The sequence below is a fragment of the Ceratotherium simum genome, chromosome 28 (genome assembly GCF_057802395.1).
Source record: "Ceratotherium simum simum isolate JZ-2026a chromosome 28, ASM5780239v1, whole genome shotgun sequence".
Classification (NCBI taxonomy): Eukaryota; Metazoa; Chordata; class Mammalia; order Perissodactyla; family Rhinocerotidae; genus Ceratotherium; species Ceratotherium simum.
The window spans coordinates 3,354,402-3,378,272 of NC_141927.1; the positions used below are offsets into that span (position 1 = coordinate 3,354,402).

At 38.7% G+C, this 23,871-nt stretch overlaps 1 protein-coding gene across 1 annotated transcript in view; it reads right to left on the reverse strand.

Annotated features, from left to right (window-relative positions):
• CSMD1 (CUB and Sushi multiple domains 1) overlaps positions 1-23,871 on the reverse strand; it is a gene marked incomplete at its 5' end in the record, with an annotated part of 1,589,548 nt that overhangs the window by 562,302 nt on the left and 1,003,375 nt on the right. Inside the window, 2 exons of the mRNA XM_087418289.1 lie at positions 16,561-16,563; positions 18,736-18,823. Of these exons, the coding sequence (XP_087274415.1) occupies positions 16,561-16,563; positions 18,736-18,823 (91 nt within the window). The remainder of the gene's footprint in view (positions 1-16,560; positions 16,564-18,735; positions 18,824-23,871) is intronic.

The following is a 23,871-nucleotide window of genomic DNA, read 5'->3' on the forward strand; positions in this document are numbered from 1 at the left end:
TAGATACAGGGGGAAAATAAGCATACGTTTTCCTTTCCTGCTTGTTGAAAATTCTCATCTGCAACATCAGAGTGTATATTATTCAAGTACATGACACCAGCATCTCGCACACTTCTATGTAACACTCTCTCTGGGGATGGTTGTAGATGCCTGTAAAAATCATCAAATCAGGGTCAAGCCAATTTGAAAAATTCTGGATTAAACTAAATTAAACACCTTTCTTTTCTAAGGGGTCTCTCTGCTGACTAAAATTTTATGTGCAAAAATTTATCTGTTCAGGAAGCCCTTTTTTACCAAGCATCCAGAGAAACTAGAATTCTATGGAACTAATTTTGAGAAACACTGCACTATAGGGGCATAATATGTATTAATTTTGAAAGTGAAAAGTGTAAAAAACAAAATGTAGACATAATTCTAATTTTCGTTGTCAGTCCTAACAGTCATTTAAGACAGCTGTACTTTTTAGACACATCCCTCCATGATTTCTGCTCATGAGTCTTTATTTAAACCAATGGAGCCACACTGAATAAATAAAATGCATTTAAGAATTTTGTTTTAAAAACAACTATTATACTATCTCTGTGGTCGCCATTCCAGGTCTCTATCTTTAGTTCTTTCAATTTACCTAAATTTCAGTTTTTCTATTTTTCATCATCCTTTCAACATATTTTTATTGAATGTCTGCTATGTGCCAGACTGTATTCTAGGTGCCAAAGACACAGAGGTTAATGAGACAAAGTCCCAATCTCAAGGAGATAATAGTCTAGTCAAGGGAGGAAAAATATAAATAATAAACAAATCCAACAAGAAGAAAATGAAAGTGTCCTAAGTACTATGAAGACAATAAACCAAATGGTATGATAAATAACAGGTTAGGAAGCGTGGTAATTTGAGAGTATGTCAACAATTTTTATGATCCTCTTAAACTGAGATGCTAATATTTTATATAATGTTCCAGTTGTAGTTAAATATAAAGGAAGAAAAGTAGCATTATTGGTTCCATGGCAAACGCTATATTTCAATTACGGCATCCTATCTTGCATCACTCCAACAAAACCCCAATCTTCATACATTCTTTCGCCTACATCCAATCGAGATCCTTTAGGTATTCTTGGTGAATCATATTCTGTTTTGAGACAAGACTATTACCACTTAATAATATCACCACTCTTTGACTACTTGATCTAATTTCTTGCAATATAATATATATCATTCAAAATAGGAAAAATATGGCCAGAGTTGTTTTTTGGAAGCCATGAAAACGTCCAACAATAGAACAATGATTGACTAAATTATTTCAAATATATTTGAAAGAATAAAATGTTGCTACATGAAAGGCCAGCATAAAAAATATGTAGCAATATAAGAAGGAATAAAGCTTGATACAAAATTGTATGCACCCCAGATAACAGTGATCTGTATAGCTATATCTATACTCTCAGGAAAAATAGGCACAGCACTATTTTTAGAGTGGTAACATCCTGATAAGCCCACTTTGTTTCTATATTCCAGTAATTGTATTACTTCCGGTTTTATTATTTTAGAATTTAAATTTAAAACAATCTTTTAAAATCCTACTGGTAAAAGTTACTAGTTTTATTGCAGGTTGGAAAACAGAGCCAGTAATGGGTGAACTCATTCCCAACAGCTGAGACAAGAAGTAGTTGATGTGCTCTGACGACTCAGGTTGAGGTGAAAAAAACCCATGATGACCCAGTTTCTCGTTTATTATTTCAACCTTTTGCCTTGGTTTTATCTAGCACTAAAATTAAAATTTCATTAAAATTCATGCACACTTTCAACTTCAAATTTATAATAAACTAAATTTTCATTTATGATTTATGATTTGATTTTATGATCACTGTGTTTGCTGTTATATGTATAACATTAGGAAATCTAATTTGGTTTTCTAGAAATTACTCTTAGAAGAAAATTCCAGAAAAAATAGTTATTTAGTACCTTTCCATTTGCAAGTAAATTTAGAAGACTTTAGACTAATTATGTTGTACAATTTCAACAATTGTTAGTAGTTGGAAACTGTAAGAAATGATATAAAACTGATTTTGTGTAAGATCAAGACATGCTGTGTATAGACAATAAATATCCAAATGGCAAAAATTAAGTAAAACAGTTAAAGCAGCGTAATTTTGTGTTTTAAATAGAATAGAAGAGGGAAAGCCACACATGTTGCTTTTTCAATGCTTAGTACTTCTGAAAAGCTCATCACTCAACTTTCGAATTCTAAAGACATTTCATTTGCCACCATCTACTTGACTTTACCATTAGAGTGTGAAGCGCCTTTCTAGGTGAATGAACTATTTCTAAATATAGTTTAGTTCTAAAATGAACTATTTCTAAATATGATTTTCCTAGAGAATGGTGATATGTGCATTTATTTAAGATTGGTACTACAACCATTTCTGGGGGAAAAAAAAAACTGAGATGACTTAAAGATGAAACTAGAATCCAAAATAAGATGTGGGTTGATTTAGTTGTGACATCTAACCATCCGTTAACTAACTGACATTACACTGATACGCCTGACTGGCTGGATAGAAATATCTTCCCTCTTTCACAGTCACACCGGTCAGCATCTACCGAATCCATTGAAGCAACCAATTCCCCATTTAGAGTTTTCTAAATGGATAGATAGATTGATAGATCAATAGATAGATAGAGATGATAGATAGATAGATGATAGATAGATAGAGATGGATAGAGATAGATGATAGATAGATAGATAGATAGATAGACAGATGATAGATAGATAATCTGCATCTTTGTTTTTTAAAAAATCCAGTTCAAACAGCACACTTAAAGATTCTTAAATGCAAAGGAATAGATATCATTTTAGGCACCACAAGTGGGCATGTAAACATTTTGCATCTCCAGCAAAAAGGAGAAATACATTATATTATACTGTTTTCCCTCTTAAGCAAGAGAAAACAAAAAGAAGAGTAAGAAAACCTTTCTTTAGAACTAAGGTCAAGCCAGGATTTGCCATATTTGTCCTTGTAAAATGAACAGGGATGACACGGGGAAATAATATCCGGAACCACACTTTACCAAAGATTTAGAATCTTTGCTTAAATGAACTGCTGTCTTGAGAAGAGCAAGGGCCACGTGGCATGATGCTATGTGAAGTGGTAAAGGACGTGCACGTGGACGTGTGTGCGCATGTGTAGTGTGCATGTGTGTGTGCATGTGTGCAGGCATGAATATGCACACCTCTGCTTGTCCTCCCATATTTTACCTGCACCCTGAGGACCGTGGTTCTGGCAGAGCACAAGTTAAAATTACAGGCTTCTGAATTCAAAAGTGTTGCCCAGGTATAAGTCACGAAATACGTTTAAAGGAGACGTGATGGTGCATTTCTCCCCCTTCCTCATTCCCCACTAAACAAATAAGAGCAAAACAAAACTGACAGCTGGCGAAGCTGAGGGGAGCGTGGAGAGCTGGCAGAGATGTGAGTGAAGGTGGTGTGTTGGCTGCGAAAGTGCAGTGCCCTGTTTTCCCTGCTACACCTTGGACCAGGAAGCAAGTCGAGGTGAGGAGGTAAAACAAGGTAGCCCTCTCCCCAGCGCTGTGTGTGGGTATCCAGAGGTAACACAGGACTTGTTCTTATTTCCCGGCTATGACGTCATGGAGAAGCTTCTGTGACTTATGGAGCAGGCTCTATAAAGAAGAAATGGCAGCATGGCGAGCCTAAGACTGAGATCAAGCCCCTGCAGCCGTAGAGTGACACAGATGGTCATCCTCAAGTGCTCAGGCCACTTGAACGCTGCCTGTGGTTGACAGAGAGGAAGCCGCAGGCCTGGAAGACACCTCCCAGCCAGGACGAGGATGTGCGAGCAGGCAGGGAAGACCACGGCAGCCATCCAAGGGGACACAGACAAGGCGGAGAGGTCACAGCTGCTCCCACCATTGCCAGGATGGCCTTTCCTTAAGCTCTGGCATTTAACATCATAAAGAGAGGGAGAAGGGAAGGAAATAACTGACTTCAAGCCTAATGGACAGAGAAATCACTGATTTTAACAACTCTAAGTGCAAATAAATTTTCAGACTCAGACAACATGGAGATCTTGAAAAAGAAATTAATTACTGTCCCAGTACAAATAAAATTACATTTGGCACATCTGAATTCATGGGCCTGTAATTCAACCTCTTATATACATTTCAGCTTACTTTGCAAATAATATTACTATTCTTAACCTATACAGTTTTCCCTCGAACATTCGCCATCTCTGCTTCTCCCTGTCTCCCTCTCGTCCTCCCCTCTCTCTCTCTCCATCTTTCATTTTCTTTCTCCTCCTCTTCTTCCTTCTTACTTTTTTTTATCATTAAAAAAAATTGTTTACCTCCCATTAGTAGAATTAGTTATACGGGTGGTTTCTGGAAGAAGATACTAAAATGTTTCCTAAAAACTGTATTAGGAAGAATTTCAAGGTATTTTTCTAACTTTAGAAGAAAAAGAAATGACATTTGATTCAAGAAAAGAAATGAGAGGAAAAACTGTCAGGAACATTTCTAATATTCTTCCACATCTTTAGAACGTTTAGACTCAATTCTTAATCCTACTCATAAAACATTCCCAATGCCTTAAACAGTGCCCAGCATGTCGTAGGCACATCGTAGACACTCATTAAACACATGTTGAATGAATGAATAAAGAAAAGTCGCTTTCCTGAGGCTATCTATGTCAAGCTGTCTGAGAAATAGGACTGAGAAATAATGCTAGCAAAGAAATGCATCTATTCTTCACTTTCTTCTAGTGGCCTGATTATACCTCACCTACACTGGTTCAACAATTGTTTACAGTCATCCTTTTACGCACTAGGCACCATGCAAGTCCTCAGGATGTATTGATGAGCTATTGGGGGCAAGAGACATTTCTTCAAACAGTTATTGGACAATGAGTCACATAAATATAAATTGCTACGGGAAAACAACCCATTTTGCCTTTAGTGAAAAGGTAAGAAAAAGTTACTGCCAGAAATTGAAATTGGGGTTGGGTCCTGAAAGATCCATAGAATTGATTTACTTTTTTCAAAATGAGTCTATGTGTTCCAGACTGAAAACCCGCCATAGAAAGCCCTGCTGGTATCAAAGTTGGTGTTTTATTCAGGGAATTGCAAACAGCCTGGTTTGTCCAGAACAGTGTTTTCTAATTGCTGTTCCAAAGACCCGGCAAGTGTCCCACTCCTTCCTGCTCGAGAGCGTTTTTCCTTAGACACAACAAATGTGGTTTCCTCTCCTTCCCTCCTCCTCCTCGCTCTCCCTTTGAGGTACAAAACTAGTTCCTTTACTGCTCCATTGTGTGTTTCCTTTGAGAAATTTTCACCTAAAACACAGAAGTACAGAAAGCACGAGGCTGGGAAAGGAGGCCACACAGAGAGGCAGGGACCAGGAGCAAAACTCCCTGGGGGAATGCATTGTGTTTTATTCACTTAAAACCGCTCACAGCCTCTCACACTGTTTATTGAGCTCATAATATCTCTGCAATAAATATCTGGAAGGAATAGGCAGGACAAACTGGGAGACGAAGGCGTGAGTTCAGATCATCTCCTAAACGTACAACAAGCCACTGCACTGGAAGGCTGTAGGGAGAAAACCCCCTCAGCACAAGGGTGAAATCTACCCCTCCATCCATCTTGCAAGTGCATCTGTGTGATCATCTGCCTCTATTTCAGAATAAGTTGTTTTAGATAACCTCACTGTTTCTCCAGTAAAGGAGTCCATATTCCACTCGGAAAGGAACTTTGATACCTAACTGGAGGGTCTCTATTAACTGAAAGTCACGGCCCTAATAAATGAGGCTGGAGAGGCTGCAGAGACAATTGGTGGTAAACCGGCCACTAGCTCCCAGGACATCGTCAAATGGCACGCTTTGTACAGCCTACCAGACGACGCCATCATCGGAGAGATAAATGTGCAGCTGCTGTGAATATTGCAATGACTTTTATTACCCTTTTGATTTTCACACATAGTGTGTCATTTCGGGGTCATTTTTTCTTTTTATAGCGACAATTTTTAGACTCATCTCCTCAATCCTTGAGGCAATTTAGCACCGCTAAAAACGCATTAGCGAGGAGATGGATCTCTCTAGCCTAAGGAAAGAAAAGAAACTAATATTTCATACGATTTTTAGATACTGTATGTTAACAATAGCACAACAAAGACCCCAACAGCGGTAGAAATATCAGGCACTTCAAGGGCATGAGCAACAAAAGGCTTGTGAAAGGGGCTTCAAATGACCAGCAATCTTCAAACCGTGACCAGCTCTCAGAAGCTCGGCATTTAGAGAAACGTGTGAATTTCCCCGTGAGGAAATTTAATGGAAATCTTCTGCATGTGTTATAAGTTCATGGGAGTCTGCTATTTAGTAAACAAGAGGGCATCTTTGATAAAGCAGAAAAATGAAATCCTTGTATCCACCACCCACCCATCCATACAGAGGCAGAAGCTGTTTCCACAGGATTACAAGTGACACATTTAGGGAAGGAACAGAAGGCAGGGATGAGGGCTCTGGGAGGAGCTGGTCATCCTGGGGCAGAGCTTGCCCCGTCTCAGCTGAGCCTCCAGGGCCCAAGGACTGCGGCCTCTAGGCCCTGTTTCCACCTGAGATTAGGAAGCCACAGGAGACCCTGCAGACTCTGGGCCAGGAGATGTTTTATTGGCTGTTCTCTTTGCTCTCAGCTTGAATGAGAAACCTGGAGAAGTGTCAGAGTTAGAGGGCGGGGAGGGAAGGAAGGGGAGAGAGCTGCCTGTGGACAGCCCTGCCTCAGTCGTGTGAGTGAGCAGGACTGGAGGGCAAGACAAATCAGCTGCAGAAATCAGTTTATTTTATTTGAGGAAGAGACCCAACCATGGATTTTTATGTCCATTGAGTATTTTCCTTTTTATCATCTAAAAAAAGATTATTAGTACTAATTGTTGTAGTGGCATGAGTGTGATATAACACGTCTGAAGTCACACCCTCAGAAAGACAAGTCGAAACCAGCACCCAGCACAGCCCAGAATCTTTTCTCACCTCGCCTTTCCTCATTTATTACTAAAGGCATCTGGCGATAGTTGTACTTCTCTGTGCTACCAAAAAAGACAAAATTACAATTACTTCTTATTCCTATCGGATGGAAACAAATGTCATGGAGCTGTGTATGGTTGAAGAAACCAGGTGTCTGGGATGAAATTATTTTAAAGAACTTCCTGTAAAACACTTAAACTGTGAAACAAAGAGCATTGGAGTGTGTTTGAACGGAAGACTTGAGACCTGCTGCTGGAACTTTGATCCTCAGCATTCACCTTCATGTGCCTTCAGCGTCTCGTTTAATTCCCTGCTTCTGGGCAGGGGGCTGTGTTTGGTCTTAGAATGTTTGGCTATAACTGAATTGTAGATGGTAAAAATAATTTGATGTTGTGTTGTTTTTTGTTTCATTGGCAAGGAGCTAACGAGGCTTGGAGAGGCAGGGAAGGAGACAGTATTGTTAAGCACTTACTTAGTGACAGGCATTCAGCAAGGGCCCCCATGATAAGTCAATGGTGTAGGTGCCTCATCCTCATTTTACAGATGAGAAAAAGGAAACTCAGAGGGTCCCATGCTCAAGATCATGCAATGCATGGATTCAAACTCCTTGTTTTTCACTCTGAAACATGCCACGTATTATCTGTGATTGATCAGCAAGCAATTGCAAATATACAGAGGCCGTACAGCAAACATTTTCTTCTAGGTGTATATCTACACTGTGCAAAACCTTCCAAGCTTCTGATTCATCCTTCGCTCCTTGTTACAACACACTGATTGACCGACAAACACAAGATCCAGGCCAGACAAAGGTAATCCAAGCCAGAGAGGATAATAACAACAACGGAGGAGTGTGGGCAGGAGAGCAAAATGCTTGTGTCAGTCAGTATCAAAACGAAGTCGTCCAGATATGATCATATTATTGCAGCGTCTCTCTCTCAGGTGAGTGTACACACACATACACACACACACACGGTGGTCACAAACCATCACATCCAGAAGTAAGCTTAGGAGTCAGTGTAAAGGCTTGAAGACTCTAAGCCCCCTGTGTGGACGCTGATGTACGCCAGGTGCTCAGCACACAGGGGTGTTTATGGTCTGCATATCCCCCTCCCCATCACCCCACCTGTCCCCCTCCCTTGCTTTCTGTAATGGCTCACTCTCTTCCCGTGGCCGTGAAGCCACATCAGGTGCTGCTGTCAACCACAGCCACAGGGCTGGGAGCCCTACAGACATTGACCAACAGAAAAGAGCCACCTCACCCACGTGCTGGCTGGACCGAGCTTGCCGCAGCTCCGGGTTCTGCAGCAGCTGCCTGGAAATGTGGCAAACTCGATGCACTGTGGGGCATACCTTGGCCACTGGGACACTGAGGCTGGGAGGGGCTGCTAATGAACATGGAGGCCCCAGCCCTGCACCCAGGCTGTCCAAAGGCACCCATGAGACTGAGACACCCAGTGGGCTGGTTAGGAAGCCGAGCATGGTTTCTCCTCCTATTTGCCATCCCCGCCTCCCTGCCTTACTCTCCTTCTCTCACTCCTGCTTCCCTGGGATCAAAGTGCCCCTAAAACTTCTTACCGTGGGCTGATTTCCAGGGAATCACAAATAACGCAGGGAACTCTGATTAGATGATCAACGTCAAAAGCAAGCCCCAAGACCTAGAGAAGTTATTTTCACAAGGTAACCTGGCTATTTAAATAGTTGTCAATAAAATGCAGCTCAGCTAGAACATGATTCTGTGTTCTCCTTCCTGTATTGTAAGGTCCTGGAGCCGAGAATGGTGGTCCCCCCAGCACTTTTCTTGTAACTCTATGTAGCCTTTCTCTGTTTCTTTTCATACCACCTCTCTTTGTCATCTGTCCTACTTCAACCCAACAAGACAATGTCTTATTACAGTTTCTTCTTCTCTATCTTATGTTAATCCTGGGTCATTCCTAGAAATAAGGTCTTCCGTTACCTAACACATCTAACAATGTCAGTAGGACCAAGCTAATCAGAGTGAAAGGCAAACGAGGGATCCTGGGGTAGCAGAAAAGAAAGTGTCTCAGGCAGTGATGCTAAAACCACACCACGTTGTGCAGGGATGGAGAGTCAGACTGTGGACACACCAGGGTGGATGGATGTGCGGGGCTTTGTCTCACCCCTCCCTCTGTGCGGTTGCATAGTTGCTGGTCGGTGTGCTTGCTGTGACTTCTCTTCATTTAGATGCAGCCCTTCATGTTCACTTTCACCTCTAGGGGAGAGAGGCAGGGAAGGTGCTCCCACCTCAGCTTCTGTGCACATGCTTTCCTCTGCCAGGACTGCCCCACCCCACCACTTGTAAGTGGCTGGATCCCTATCACCCGTCACATCTCAGCTGTGATGTCATCTCCCCAGAGCCTTTCCAGACACTCTGTCTACAACAGAGAATCCTCTCCCTGTTGTTCATGCTTTTGTTTGTCGTTACATCCCCAAAGCGTGACACAGCTCCTGAGGGCTCGGGCAACGTTGGTTAAGGAAGCCAGTGAATTGATAAGTAGATGAACAAGTTTCCCCGGTTCCTGTACGTACTTACACATGGCCCCCGTTAGGGATTTGTGTTTTCGCTTCCCTCTTCCTTTGGGAACAAAGACTATGCAGCAAGGGAATTTGGGTGTTGGACTGCTATCGCTTACTGCTGTGCGCTCATTAACGCCCTCACTGACGCGCACCAGCCTTCCCATCCTGCGAAGTGCTGCTTCCCACCAGGCCCAAGGATCTCCTGCTTCTTTCTTCTTGTCTATTGTCAAAATCTTCTCTGAGCAAAAGATCTGAGAAACGGTCCACACACCAGCTATGCAATGGTGCGAGATGGTTAGCTGCCCGGTCCCTCCCAGAGGCAGCTCCATTTCAGCAGAGCAGGAAATCTGGAAGCAGAAATGCCAGTCTCCAGAATCCCTCAACAGCAAACCCATGACAGCTTCGCCTGGAGGGTAGGGAGGGCTCACCACCTTTAGGGGCACTGTCTCTGCTTACCACCAAGGGTGCTGGGTCTGAGTACTTGCTGAACACCTAGCAAAAGTCCAGTTCCTTAAAGAGAGCTGAGGGATTAATTTAAAACCACACATAAAAACTGTAGATGGCATCAGTAAGCTAAAAACTAACAAATCCTTGGTCTCCTCTTCTTCCACCATGCCTGTCCAATTGTCTTTCTCCTTTCCTCCTTCTCCTCCCCACTTTAATACACAGGGAGCCTAGGGAGCACTCCTGATCAAATTTAGGGATATAGTACTAAAAGAACACTTATGAAGTTGATGGGAGAAGTGGGTGGAGTGATTTTATACAAATCCTAGTCAAATCTAAAAACCAGCTAACTAGCTACCCTGTCTATTACCCCTAGAATATAAATACAGAAACCTAAAAGGTCTTTAAACCAGCAATTCTCAGCAAGGGTCAAGCGTATTAGAATTGAGAAGAACCCTTTCAATTGTCACAACCCTCCACCCAGAGATTCTGAATTGCCATTGGGGAGTGGGGTCCCTCTCCTATTTACCCACCTCAGCTTGCCAGTACGTCCTCTGCAACGGTACATGGATATTATTGCTCAGGGCAGGGGGATATCACTGCTGAGCTGAGAGAGTAAGAGACAGCGAATCACTGCTTTAGTCTAAAGGGGCTATAATTAAAATGAGTGATCCACAATGCCCATTCCTTCTCTGCCCCATCACACACATCTGTCATTCTTTTGAAAGAACAGCATTCTTTCACACCTTTGCAAAAACAGTATTTTATCATTTAAATGAATGATTTCAATACATTAACAAAATGGACTTGGTATCTGATTAAAAATGTGTATAAATAATAGGAAGGTGTCTATAATAATGTTATGAGCTATACCAACGAGGTCCCTGTACTGATCTCTATGCTCAGGATCCACAAGTCAGTTGTAAGTAGACATTCTTCATTAATCCTTCTCTTATGATCTTGTGAAGCAAGTTTGATAATACCTAGATATTCTAGAAAGCCCAGCGGCCCCTGTATATTTGCTTCAAGACTCAAGTTTATCCCTGGTTTCTGATTCCCGTTAGTATTCCATCATGGGATCTCTGGGATCCCTGCCCATGGAAGCTGTAATGGGCTTTGCTTCTTTATTATTTTTCCTCAGAACGCTATTTGATGGAGACAAATATTGGGAATGATTTTTACAGTGGGGAGCCAAATTGGCAACCCTTATTTCTTCTGGCTTCTTCAGACAGATAGAAGCCATAAAAGACAGAGGATTCTGGAAGAGGCTTTTAATGATGAGGTTTCCACACACTTCATCACACAATTTTTATGATATCAGACACCTGTTTTCAAATGCAAGCCCTTCTGAGTATTATACCCACTTCTCTCTAATATCCTATTGTGGATGACATAAACCAGGTAGTCCAGTGGCTGTCAATCTTGTTTTCACATTAGAATCACATGGGATGTTTATAAAAATCCTATTATCGAGGAACCTAGTGTGATCAAATTCATAGGGACAGAAAACAGAATGGTGGTTGCTAGGAGATGTGGGGAGGAGAGATTGGGAAGTTATTGCTTTATAGGTTTGAGTTTCAGTTTTGGAAAATGAAAGAGTTCTGGAGATGGATGATGGAGATGGTTGCAAACACTGTGAATGTACTTAATCCCACTGAACTGTACACTTAAAAATGGTTAAGATGGTAAATTTTACGCTCTATCTATTTTAGCATAATTAGAAATTAAAAAAAAAAATCCTAATGCCCAGGCCGTCTTCCTGACCAATTAAACCAGAATCTTTGTGGCAGAATGTGCCTGATGGCAAGATTGAGAGCCATGAGGATAATCAGACTGCTCTCCATCTAGTGGAGATCAACCAATACTAACTCTCCTTCTGTTCTTTCCTTCAACACATATTTGGTGGAGGTACAGTAGGCAAGGAAGTGAATAATCTGAGATCCTGAAGTTTTTAAAGGAACTGGGAACATTGGGGAGTAGAAAGAATGGGTGCCAAATAAAAGCATTGGTTAATTACTTAATGCTCACTGCATTAATATGTTTTTAAAGTTGGCAACTCTTTGTATGTCATGACGATCATCTTACACACTTCCTTTAGCCTCAGAGGCTGTTGGTGGCCCTGAATAGCATCACAGAAGTTTTGTAGAATCATATTCTAAAATAGACTACGGCAAAAACATGACTGGAGACATGGAGCTTTATGGATCTAAGGGACCTCAGAAATCATCGAGTCTTCCATTTCAACCCATTCCTTTACAGATGAGCAAATCAAGAAACAGAGAAATACACTGCATTACAGAAGGTCACTTTAAAGGGCATTAATATTAAGATAGTCCTGAAAAAGCCACTTCTGATGATTGTGATAAAGTAAGCTAATAAATTCATCAACTACCTCTTGCATTTTGAAACTAACAAATTAATACATGCTTAAATAGCAATGACCTATTCTCCCAGTAAACTATTTAAATGGATGTTATATTTTGAAAAAGAAAATAATTTACTATCACAAATATTGAAAAGACTGGAAGAGAGATAAAGAATGTTCCACGAGTTCTACTTGGTGGATTCTTCATTGGAAACAGCTTTAGCCAAATAATCAAGATCTGAAACATTCACAGTGTGACCTTTTCCAAAGGGACATAACGGTTCCAATAGTGTGAACAGGAAAATATTGGTTGTGGTATTTCTTTAGTTCTTAAAAATATAGCCATGTTCTCTGAAAAAAGAGTAATCATTGCCAAATATTTTTCCTAGACTACTTCTGTTTTTTAATAACAGTGAATCTTACATAGAAAATGACATGCCTGCATTCAACAAAGGGCGTAGAAACATGTGCTGTCTCTCAAATTGTTTTCAAATTCTAAAAGCACTTTGGAGCACGTCAGGGGACCTTGATGTTGCAAATGCAAATGCAGGATGTTGCTTTATGGATATGGAGAACACAGAAGGAATGCTTAGTCCCAGATTGTTCTCCTTCATCCTGTTTTTCCCTGAGTGCAAGGGAATAGTCAAGAAATCGTTTATAGACCCAACACTGTTTCAAGAAATAAGATAATGCCTGGGTTTCAAAAATAAAAGACAGTTCATTGACTATTCCCCTCAGGAATACTGAGTGCAAAAAGCTTATGTCATAAGAAGGGAAAACGTTTCCAACAAAAAACCTAGCTTGAGTGTTTTCAAAATTTCCTATGGCTCCCATTATAGTTCCCAAATTTTGCTCATTAACAAAACCCCAAATATGGATTTAACTTTTTAAAAATGTTAACTTGTTTCATTCATTGTTTTCCAGCTTTGCTGAGACACAATTGACATATAGTGTAAGTTTTAGATCACAATATGATGATTTGATACATTTATATACTGTGAAATGATTGCCACAATAAGGTTAGTTAACACATACGTCATCTCACATGGTTACCATTTTTTTTGCGTGGTGAGAACTTTTAAGATCTACTTTCTCAACAAGTTTCAAGTATGCAGAACAGTATTATTAACTATAGTCATCATGCTGTACATTAGATTCCCAGAACTTGGTTCCTTTTATTAGTAAACTGATTTTTTTTTTAATCTCATTAGAAAGAGCAGGCTGAATAATCCAATAATCTCTTAATAATAATAATGATGACATCTATCTTTTCTTGTTATAAGATTTGCAACGATGTACATAAACTTTCTAGCAAATAGTAGGGGCTCAGTGCCAAATACAGAATATGGAGGAAATAAATAGTAGCTATCTTCTTTGGAATAATTTTATTCCTAAAAATTTACCTATAAATCAAAATTCTGCATGTCGAATCAACATTTATCATTGCCTTACAATATGTAAATATAATGCATTCTTTATATACAAGTGAAAAAATGATTTAACAAATGTTTACTGAACACTTGCTATGATACAAGGACTGTACTAGGCATCAGGAATACAATAATGAAGAAAACCAAGTCCTTTCTTTACAGAGCTTACATACTTCTGGGGGAGAAATAATAAATATGCATTATGTTTAGTAAATTAAAATTGTCAACATAGACACGTATATAAATTTGGGGCGTTGGTCACTGCTAGGATGTCAAAGGAAAGCATAGAGGAGTGAGCGTATGTGAATGAAAAGCCGTTTCAGAGGACATGGTCAGGAAGAGGCGTTGGGCAAAGCCCTGAAGGAAGTGAATATTGGGTCCTGATAAGACCTGGATCATCTATGCTCAACACATAATAAAATATCTCTGAGCAACACTGAGAGGATGGAAGATACGAACATATCATGGAGAACATAAATAAATAAATAGAACCAAAGAAATACAGAAGAGCTAAAGGGAAAGCTGATATTAAATCTGATACCAAGATTTCAGTTTATATATCTGCTCCAACTTTAAAGTATAATTGAATTTTCCATCATAGCAAGTGAAAAAAAAATAGGAAGCAAGAAAAAGAATCCCACACACCAAGAAAACAGGTGGACGTATGGATGGAGATAAGTACAGTCCCCCAGATATCCCTCCACCATTCTCTCCATCCATTGACAAGACAACGATATTTCATTGATGTCCTTGAACACCAAAAAAATAGAACCCGCAATGGCTTACAATATGCCTGTGTTTCCCTCATCCCTCCATCATTCAAAAAATAATTCAATGAAAGAACTTCATAAAAAGTAGTTCTTAAGGAAAAGAACACCAAATCTATTTCTTGGTTTATATGCTATCCGCAAGTGCAATTCTTTATATTTTCATGTAATAAGAGGCAGGCCACCCTGATGTCACTGAAATTGACCTACAATGGAGAAACTAAAGCTCGTCCCAGCAATGTTTCAATAATTATAAATAAGATTATCAATTTTATCAATGTGTTACAAGAAAAGGAAGAGAGTTGAATGTGGAAATTAGTAGAAATGAGCAGCAGTTTATCAAAAGACTTGGGTTATGCATTTTTTTCTGCTTCTCAGTGATTATGTAATTTTTCTTTATGTACCTCAGTTTTTCCTTCCATCTGATGACACATAATTCCATTTGAATGTCCCTTAACTGCATAAAGTGTATTTGTGTGAGATCCCTTGGAGAGAAAATGTGCTAAGATAAAAGAACAAAAGTTATTAGCTTGAATGGTGATCTATAAATATCAATAATGTAAATTAAATATTTAGTTTTTAAGTCAGAACTATCACTATTCCAACACCCAAATTCCCTTTTGAGCACAGGTCATGTTTTAAGAAAAGTTGATAATCTGTTCTCTGGCCAATGGTGGTTAAGTTAATTAGTTTAGCAGGGGACTAATGAGGCTATGATCACATATCTTGAGGGACAGACTTGTTAGCTTCAATTTAATCTAATTCAACAGAAAAATGTATCCACCATGTGTTGAGCACAGTAATGAATAAAATCAGGACCTCATAATCTAACATGATAGAAACATAAATCTCACATAAATGGATGTTTCTATTATTCCAAGATGATTCTAAGGTGAGAGAAACATAAATATGTGGCATGAACACAAAGGTGCTGGGAAAAGTTGAAATAATGGGACGAGGAGTTAAGGTGGGAGACTCCCTGTCTTACAATAGAAGCCAACTCTGGGGATGGGAGAGGGTAGAGATGATTAGGATACAGTCTAGCTTACGGAAAATAAATCCTAGGGAGAACCATGGAGCATTGTCAATCCTCCTCGATTTTGCTTCTCTGAGGTCCTCATCTGTTTCTACATTAGCCTGCCCTACACCATTTGGGGAACATACATCCGCTGAGAACAATCGTCATGGGCGGTGTAGGTGCGACAGGAGGGAAAACCATACTTGACTAAGAATATGACTAAGAATTTAAAGCAGAAAGACAGAACATGGCGGGTAGCAGTTGACACTCTGAAGACAAGGGAGTTTTAGAATAGATACTGCAACTTATATAAATCCAGGAGTGTCGTTACGTGGGGTCCCTTCATGAAGTTTGGTGAGAGGGGCACATATGAAAGAAAAGAGGAGAGGGGCACATATGAAAGAAAAGAGGAGAGGGCCAGGGAAGTAGAAGAGAAGCCCAAGCTTTAGAGAGATCAGGGAGGTCCCTAATTCAATTTCAGCATCTATTAAACGTGATAAATAATTTTTTAAAGGATTGCTCTCAGGATTCGAAGTATATATAAAGTACCTATAACATGTGACAATATATATAAAATAGATATATTTACATATATATAATATAATATTTTTATAATATATAAAGAACCTATAACATCTGACAGTGAGTGGCATGGCTGCTGCTAGCCTGTGTGGATCCTTCTTGCAAATTAGAATGTGACTTCCTCTCTAAGTAATAAATTAGAATGAGTTTTCCCTTCTGCTGAGCGTAGATGACCCCGTGCTAAGGTGCATGGCTTGGAATGCTGGGCTCAAGGTTGGATTTCAACCATATCTTGACTCCTCACATGGCTACATTGTGAGATCCACAAACAGCACATCCCTATCCAGTGGTCCTGCAGAATAAGTGTGAAAAAATTTAGTCATTGTAATTTTCCTCATTACGAATCATTTAGGTCAACAGGGGCTTTGAGGCAAGTAAGATTCAGTTTCAAATACCTGCTCTAACCATGATTAGACATAGTATCTTGTTGTGTTAACATTCTGAATTTCAACAGCTATATTTGCAAAAATGAGGATAATTATATCTATATGTACCTTAGGGTACATATCCTACTAGCACAGGAAACAGATGAATAATAGATGCCAGGACCCAACCATAACCTCTCTATCCCTACTCCAGCTTCATTCCTTATATATTGGTATCTGAATTTTCCCATCAATCTATTCATAAATATTCAGTTCTAATGAACATACTTTATCTTTTAGAGAGTGGTTGATGATGAGGAAAACTGTCCCCAAATTGATCTGAATTCAAATAGGAAAGTTTTCCTTTTAAGGCTTCTTTTATTTAGAATTCTTTATAGGTGATACTGGAATTAATATTTAGATTGTCTATGGAAAGAAAAATTTCCAAAGAAACAAGAATGATAGTATACATAAAATCAGATGAGGAATATTTTACCAGCCTAATAAAGTGAGCTCTTTTCAAACAAAAAACAGCCCCAAATTACATATAATTACAGTGCTAACTACAAATGAATTCCATCCACTCATCTTGACAATGTTGGTCACTAGTTTGGATTATATGTTAGTCATTAGTTTTGATTATAAGTATTTAGAAAGAACTGAATTGCTTTTCATTAAAAGCAGTCTTGAAAAGACTTTAAACAATTAAGAATATCCTCCCTCTGTTTAAAACGCCAACATTTATAGTGAGTTTATTATATGCTAGGCACATTCCATGTCATTTCACTTAATGGTCATGAGGTGTCCTTAAATGGCTGTGATCTCCCAGTTTGCATTTGCACACACATGCATTCTACTGTCACGTGGGTGGAGGCAGGCAATCAACAATGAGATTTTGCACATCTGATGCCCATGATCACTACATATTTCCAAACAACCAGTAAGGATGACACTGAATTTTAATTTATTTGCAATATAGCAAATATCTGAGTCTCCTGTTTCTTTCTTTATATGCTCTTTCTCCTCATAACTCCAGTAAGAATAAACTCCAGTTAAAACCAGCCTCCTGCTTAGCTTTTCACTCTGGGCCTACCCTGCTCTCTCTTTTCTCCTTGTCCAGAGAGCGCTTTTCAAAAAAATCGCTTGAATAAGAATCCCCATCTCAGACTCTGCTTCAAAGGAACTTGACCTAAAACACTAAGTCCCTAATGTATACTCAAAATTGGTGATATTTAACCTACAACCATTCTGACTTGCTACTCCATTTGAGACAGACACTACTAGGGAGTTAAAAGTATTTCAGGATCACATCTGTACTTTTGTTTCCTTTTCATGTAAAACAAGATATCATTTTACCATCGTCATTACAGCTGTCCTACAGACAATTTCATTCTTTCTCTATCCTTTTTAAAATCACCACTGTCACTCCCATGTCACCAAATAACCTTCCTTCTTCCTTCTCTAATAGTATCACTACTTTCTTTCAATTTGCAGCTCACTTTAGTAGCCTAAACTCTCCACACATATCTTTTTTGTTTCCCTCTCAAAAATGGTGAGATTACAAGAAGAAAAAACACATTTCTCCCTCCTCTTTCTTTTTTATTTTGCAGCTTACTCTTAACATGAGTGTCCATCTGGTAAGTTGGAAAATGTTGTTTCTTGAACTAATTGAAAGGAATACAAAAATCCAAAGAAACAGCACTGTTATAATCACTCTGACATTCATAATGTAACAAGTGGAAGGCAGTCTCTCATTCATCATGATCCTAGTAAAATGAATCTTAACATTTTCTGAAATAAATTGCATTGACTGCTACTTACGTTTATCCTTATAAAAGTTTATTTCATGAAATAATTATGAGACTGTAGTTAAATTTTTGCCCCATCTATTTTTTTTAACATTAACCACAATGCATTAGAATATGGAAATGATTAAAAAGAGAAAAAAAAAAAAACTGGAGACAAATTTTTATCATATACATTTAGAGTTCAATTTTTATTATTGGCTCATATAGTGAAAGACATCAACTCTAGAGTATCTGGAATTTTTCAGCACAATATGTTTTAGAGTTCTACAAATAATCTAGCTGCATAAAAACAGATGTTGTATCTTCAACTCAAAAAGACAAAAGAGTTAAAAATGACAAACTGAAATTATATATGTGTTAGAAAATAATATGCTTTTCAAATTACTTTCTCTCCTACCTGAAGTCGGAACCTGCTCTTCTGCCATTTTCTGGAATCCCAGGATCTGGACACATGTCAGAAACCAAGGCAACACCTCCTTGACTCACTATAACAAAGAGAAACATTATTGTAATTGTGTGTAGCTGTTGTGAAAATACCCAGAGAACAAATTTGTATTAGATATATTTGGTTCTTAAATTATGATGACTTAAAATGTGATTTCCTTAAGAGATAAGCAGTTTAGCTACATTAAAATAAATCTTTATTTTAATTTCTGAAAAGCAAAGCCTTTTTATCCAGTGAAAGGATGCCAACGTTTTTTGATTTGAACCCTTCTTTTATTGAAGAGGTCGAAATTTAATTAAAAAAACTTATTTGCTTGCTATGATCAACTTTATGACAGATTACAAATAATAGCATGATAGTAAAAAAGAGCAATACGGCTTAAGTTTATACAAAAGAAAGCGCTCATTTATTCTTCATGGATTACAATGGAGATGTTATCTATTCAGACCTACACAAGAGATATTTTAAATTAAATTATTTGTTAGATTTTAAATATTGAACAGGTTTATCATTGAACTGAAAAAGGTACTGGTCTTCTTGTATATGTGTGCTGCTTTATTTCCTGAATCTGTTCCATCAAGAGCCTTTCCTCCTGTTGAGATGTTGTACACTCACAAAAGAGTGTTTAAAGGACTCATTTGCTTATTGGGTAGAGTGGCTCCCACTCCAACACTCATTCCACTCTATCTAATTTGTTTAATCCAACAGTGGGAATTTCCTCTTTTTTTTCCAGAAATTTGCCAACAGTGGGCTTGTGGCCCAATTCAGTTCAATGAGATATGAGGGGACATCTGTAGGAGTGTTTCTGGGAAGATATTCCTTGAGCTAAGAGAGACCATCTATTTTTTAGTCTGGCCCTTACTGTGTCTGGATTTCGAATGTAGAACTCTTGGTACCATCTTGCTCCAGTCAAAGGACAGAGGCAACAGCACGGATGGAATAGAAGAGAGATAAAAAGAACCAGGACCCTCAATATCATAGTTGAGGCAGAAAATTGACCAACTCAGAAACCTACTCTACCTCTGAACATCCTGTTGAATGATTCATATGTTTCCTAGAGTTTAAGCCCATTTGAATAGATGCAGCTGAAAACATACTTACAAATATACATGTTTTCATATGTTTTAAATGATTCCATAAGAAGAAAAAAATATATCTGGGTAGATATTGAACTCCTTATGCATATTATTAAAACTACGCATAAGAAAGCACCAATAGTGCCAGCCCCAGTGGCCTAATGGTGAAGTTTGGCATGCTCGACTTAGGTGGCCCAGGTTTGGTTCCCAGGCACAGACCTACACCACTCATCTATCAGTGGCCATGCTATTGTGGTGGCTCACATACAAAATAGAGGAAGACTGGCAACAGATGTTAGCTCAGGGTGAAGATTCCTCAGCAAAAAAACAAATTAATTAAAAAAAAATAAAGTAAAAATTTAAAAGAAAAAAAGGGAAAGTACCAATAATTATAGCAAGATTTAGTTTTTATTGCTAAATTAGGATGGAATTGGGATATGGATAAAACCTTTCATTAACTACAAATCTTACTAGATAATATTACATGAATTTATTCTTAGGAAACACTTCATCATTCCAAATCGGTTTACCTATATTTCTCACCGGTTTTTATTACTTTTACATCATCTAAAAATTATTTTGTTATATGGTGTGAGAAATGAATTAGACTCTAAAATTTTCTTTCCTAAATATTTAACTTTCTCAATATCATTGTAAAACAATTCAGGGCTGGCACCGTGGCTTAGCGGTTAAGTGCGCGTGATCCGCTACTGGCGGCCCGGGTTCAGATCCCAGGCACGCACCTATGCATGCTTCTCCGGCCATGCTGAGGCCACATCCCACATACAGCAACCAGAAGCACGTGCAACTATGACGTACAACTATCTACTGGGGCTTTGGGGAGAAAAAAAAAAGGAGGAGGATTGGCAATAGATGTTAGCTCAGAGCCAGTCTTCCTCAGCAAAAAGAGAAGGATTAGCACAGATGTTAGCTCAGGGCTGGTCTTCCTCACAAAAAACAAAAAAACAACAACAAAAAAAACAATTCAGCAAGTTGGGAAGTGATATCAGTAAGATGGTGGAATAATACAGGCCCTGTTTCCCAATGGACATAGGCCCCCCTTCCCCATGGAACCATCAAAAAAACAACTACAGATTTATTAAAATAATTTTTAGGAGCTCTGGAAACCAGTCAAAGATCTACAGCAACCAAACAAATGCCCAATGAAGAAAAAGTCACATGCATAATGGTAGGAAATTTCATGGAATTTTTAATTGCCCCTTACACCTTCCCTGACATGGCACAGTACAGTTGAGAGGAAGTGGCCTAATTCCTGATTCCATCCCTGAGGATGGAGGAGGAAAGAGAAAATTGTTTGCGACATCCTGGCCTGTGGGCTGCTTGAGGAACTGCTTTCTGTCTTGCTGGACTTGGAGCTCAGATGAGAATGGCAGCTGGAAGCCATGGAAGGTAATGGTGAACATTGCTGCATTTAGAAAGTGCACAGGGACTGCAGCCATGAGGGCAACTCGGGGCAAGAAATTACAAGCAGAGGAATACCACAGAACATCTAAGATCCTGAGAAGGAACTGGGGTGTGGTTCCTTAAGAAATTAAGATATTTTAAAGAAGCTGGGGGTGGGGAAGCACACACACACACACACACACACACAGACCCAGACAGGACACATGCCCAGAAAAAACCTGGGAAGACCTAAATCTTCATGCGAGGCCAATCTCAATGCTTACGGGTCCACTAATCAGTAAAGATCTTCCACATGACTATGGAAAGACTGGGAGAAGTAGCTGCTTCTTTCAAATGTTTCTGTCAATTTTTAGCAAAAATCACAAGTCATACAAAAAAGTAGGGAGAGATGGCCTATTCAAAGGAACAAAATTAATCTCCAGATACAGTCCCTGAAGAAACACATGCATTGAACTTACTAGACAAAGACTTCAAAACAACTGTCTGAAATATGAATTTAAGTAAATAATATCTGAACATTTCTCAAATTTAAGGAAAGACATAGATAGACAAATCCAAGGAGCTCAACAAAGTCAAAGGAGGATAAACTCAATGAGAAATATAATCGAAGTGTCAAAAGACACAGACCAAGAAAGAATCTTGAAAGCAGAAAGAGAAAAGCAACTCATCACAAACAAGAGATCCTCATTAAAACTATCAGTAGATTTCTCAGTAGAAACCTTGTAGGCCAGATGGCGATGGGGGAAAATATTTAAGTGCTGAAAGGAAAAATTGCTGTCAACCAAGAGTTCTGTATCCAGCAAAACTGTCCCTCAAAAGTGAGGGAAACATTAAGACATTACCAGACAAAAAAAGGCTGAGGGAGCTCATTAATACTAGACCTGCCCTAGAAGAAATGCTAAAGGAGTCCTTCAAGTTGAGATGAAAGGACACTAGACAATAACTCACAGCTATATGAAAATACAATGTTCCCTTGTAAAGGTAAATACAGAGAGAAATATAAAAAAAACACTACTATAGTAATTTTGATTTACAACTTTATTTTTTTATTTTCTACATGATTTAAAAGACAAATATATAAAGATAATTATAAGTCTATGTTAATAGGTACACAACATAAGCAGATGTGATTTGTGACATCAACAGGACAAAGTGGGGGGCTGGAACTATAAACGAGTAGAGTTTTTGTGTGTGATTAAAGTTAACTTGGTATCATTTTAAAATAGATTGTCATAACTTTAGAATCTTATGTGTAATCTCTATGGCAACCACAAAGAAAATATCTATAGAATATACACAAAAGAAAATTAGAAGGAAATCACAATATATCACTACAAAAAATCAGCTAAACACAAAGGAATATAATAATGGTGGAAATGGTAAGAAAATGCTGTAAGACACACAGAAAACAAAAAATAATGAAATGGTAAAAATAAGTGCTTCCCTATCAGTAATTTCTTTAAATGTAAATGGAATCAACTCCATGTATGGGCTGAACTGTGTCCTCTCAATATTAGTATGTTGGAGTCCTAACCCACAGTACCTCAGAATATGGCTGCATTTGGAGACAGGATCTTTGAAGGGGTGATTAAGTTAAAATGAGATCATTGGGGTAGGCCCTAACCCAATAAGACTGGTGAACTTATAAGAAGAGGAGATTAAGACACACACACACACAGAAAGAAGATCATGTGAAGACACAGGGAGATAGAGCCATTTACAAGTCAAAGAGAGAGGCCTCAGAAGATACAACCCTGCCCAAACCTTAATTTTGGACTTCCAGCCTCTAAAACTGTGAGAAAATAAATTTCTGTTGTTCAAGCCACCCAATCTGCAGGACTTTGTTATGGCTGGCGGCCCTGATGGACTAATATACTTCCCAAAGACATAGATCGGCAGGATGGATTCAAAAAACAAAACAAAACAGGATATAACTATACACAGTCTAAAGAGGTTGAAAGTGAGCAGTAGTCAAAGTAGTAGAAAGTAGAATGGTCATTGTCTGAAGCTGGGGGAGACAGGCTTGGGGAATTATTGTTTAACAGGCATAGAGTTTCAGTAGGGGAAGATGAAATTTTTCTGGAGATGGATGGTGGTGGATAAACGCACAACAATGTGAATGTACTTAATGTCACAAAACCATATACTAAAAAATGGTTAAAATGGTAAGTTTTATGTTATATGTATCTTACCACTGTGTGTGTGTATGTATACTCCAAGTCATAAATCTGTGACTTACCAGCACATCAACTTTCATTGATCTGATAGTTCCACTACTATTTTCTCCAACCCCATGGTTTCATAGTCTGTATCACGTGCTAGGGCAAGGTTCCCAATCAGTAGGCAGTGGTCTACTACTAAGTCTCTAAAATCTATTTCCTAAATAGATTCTAGTTTTAATAATCTCAAAACCCAATGTAGAATATTACTTCCATTGATTTTTTTCTGCCATCATCAGTTAGAGGTCTCCTATATTCCCTCAAGCAGAATAGTTATGGCTATGTCAAATGAAGTCGGCTTCATCAAGGCAAATGGCCATCACTGTTTCTATCAGAAGTAGTCTCCTCTAGCGTGGTTCTTATTTCAA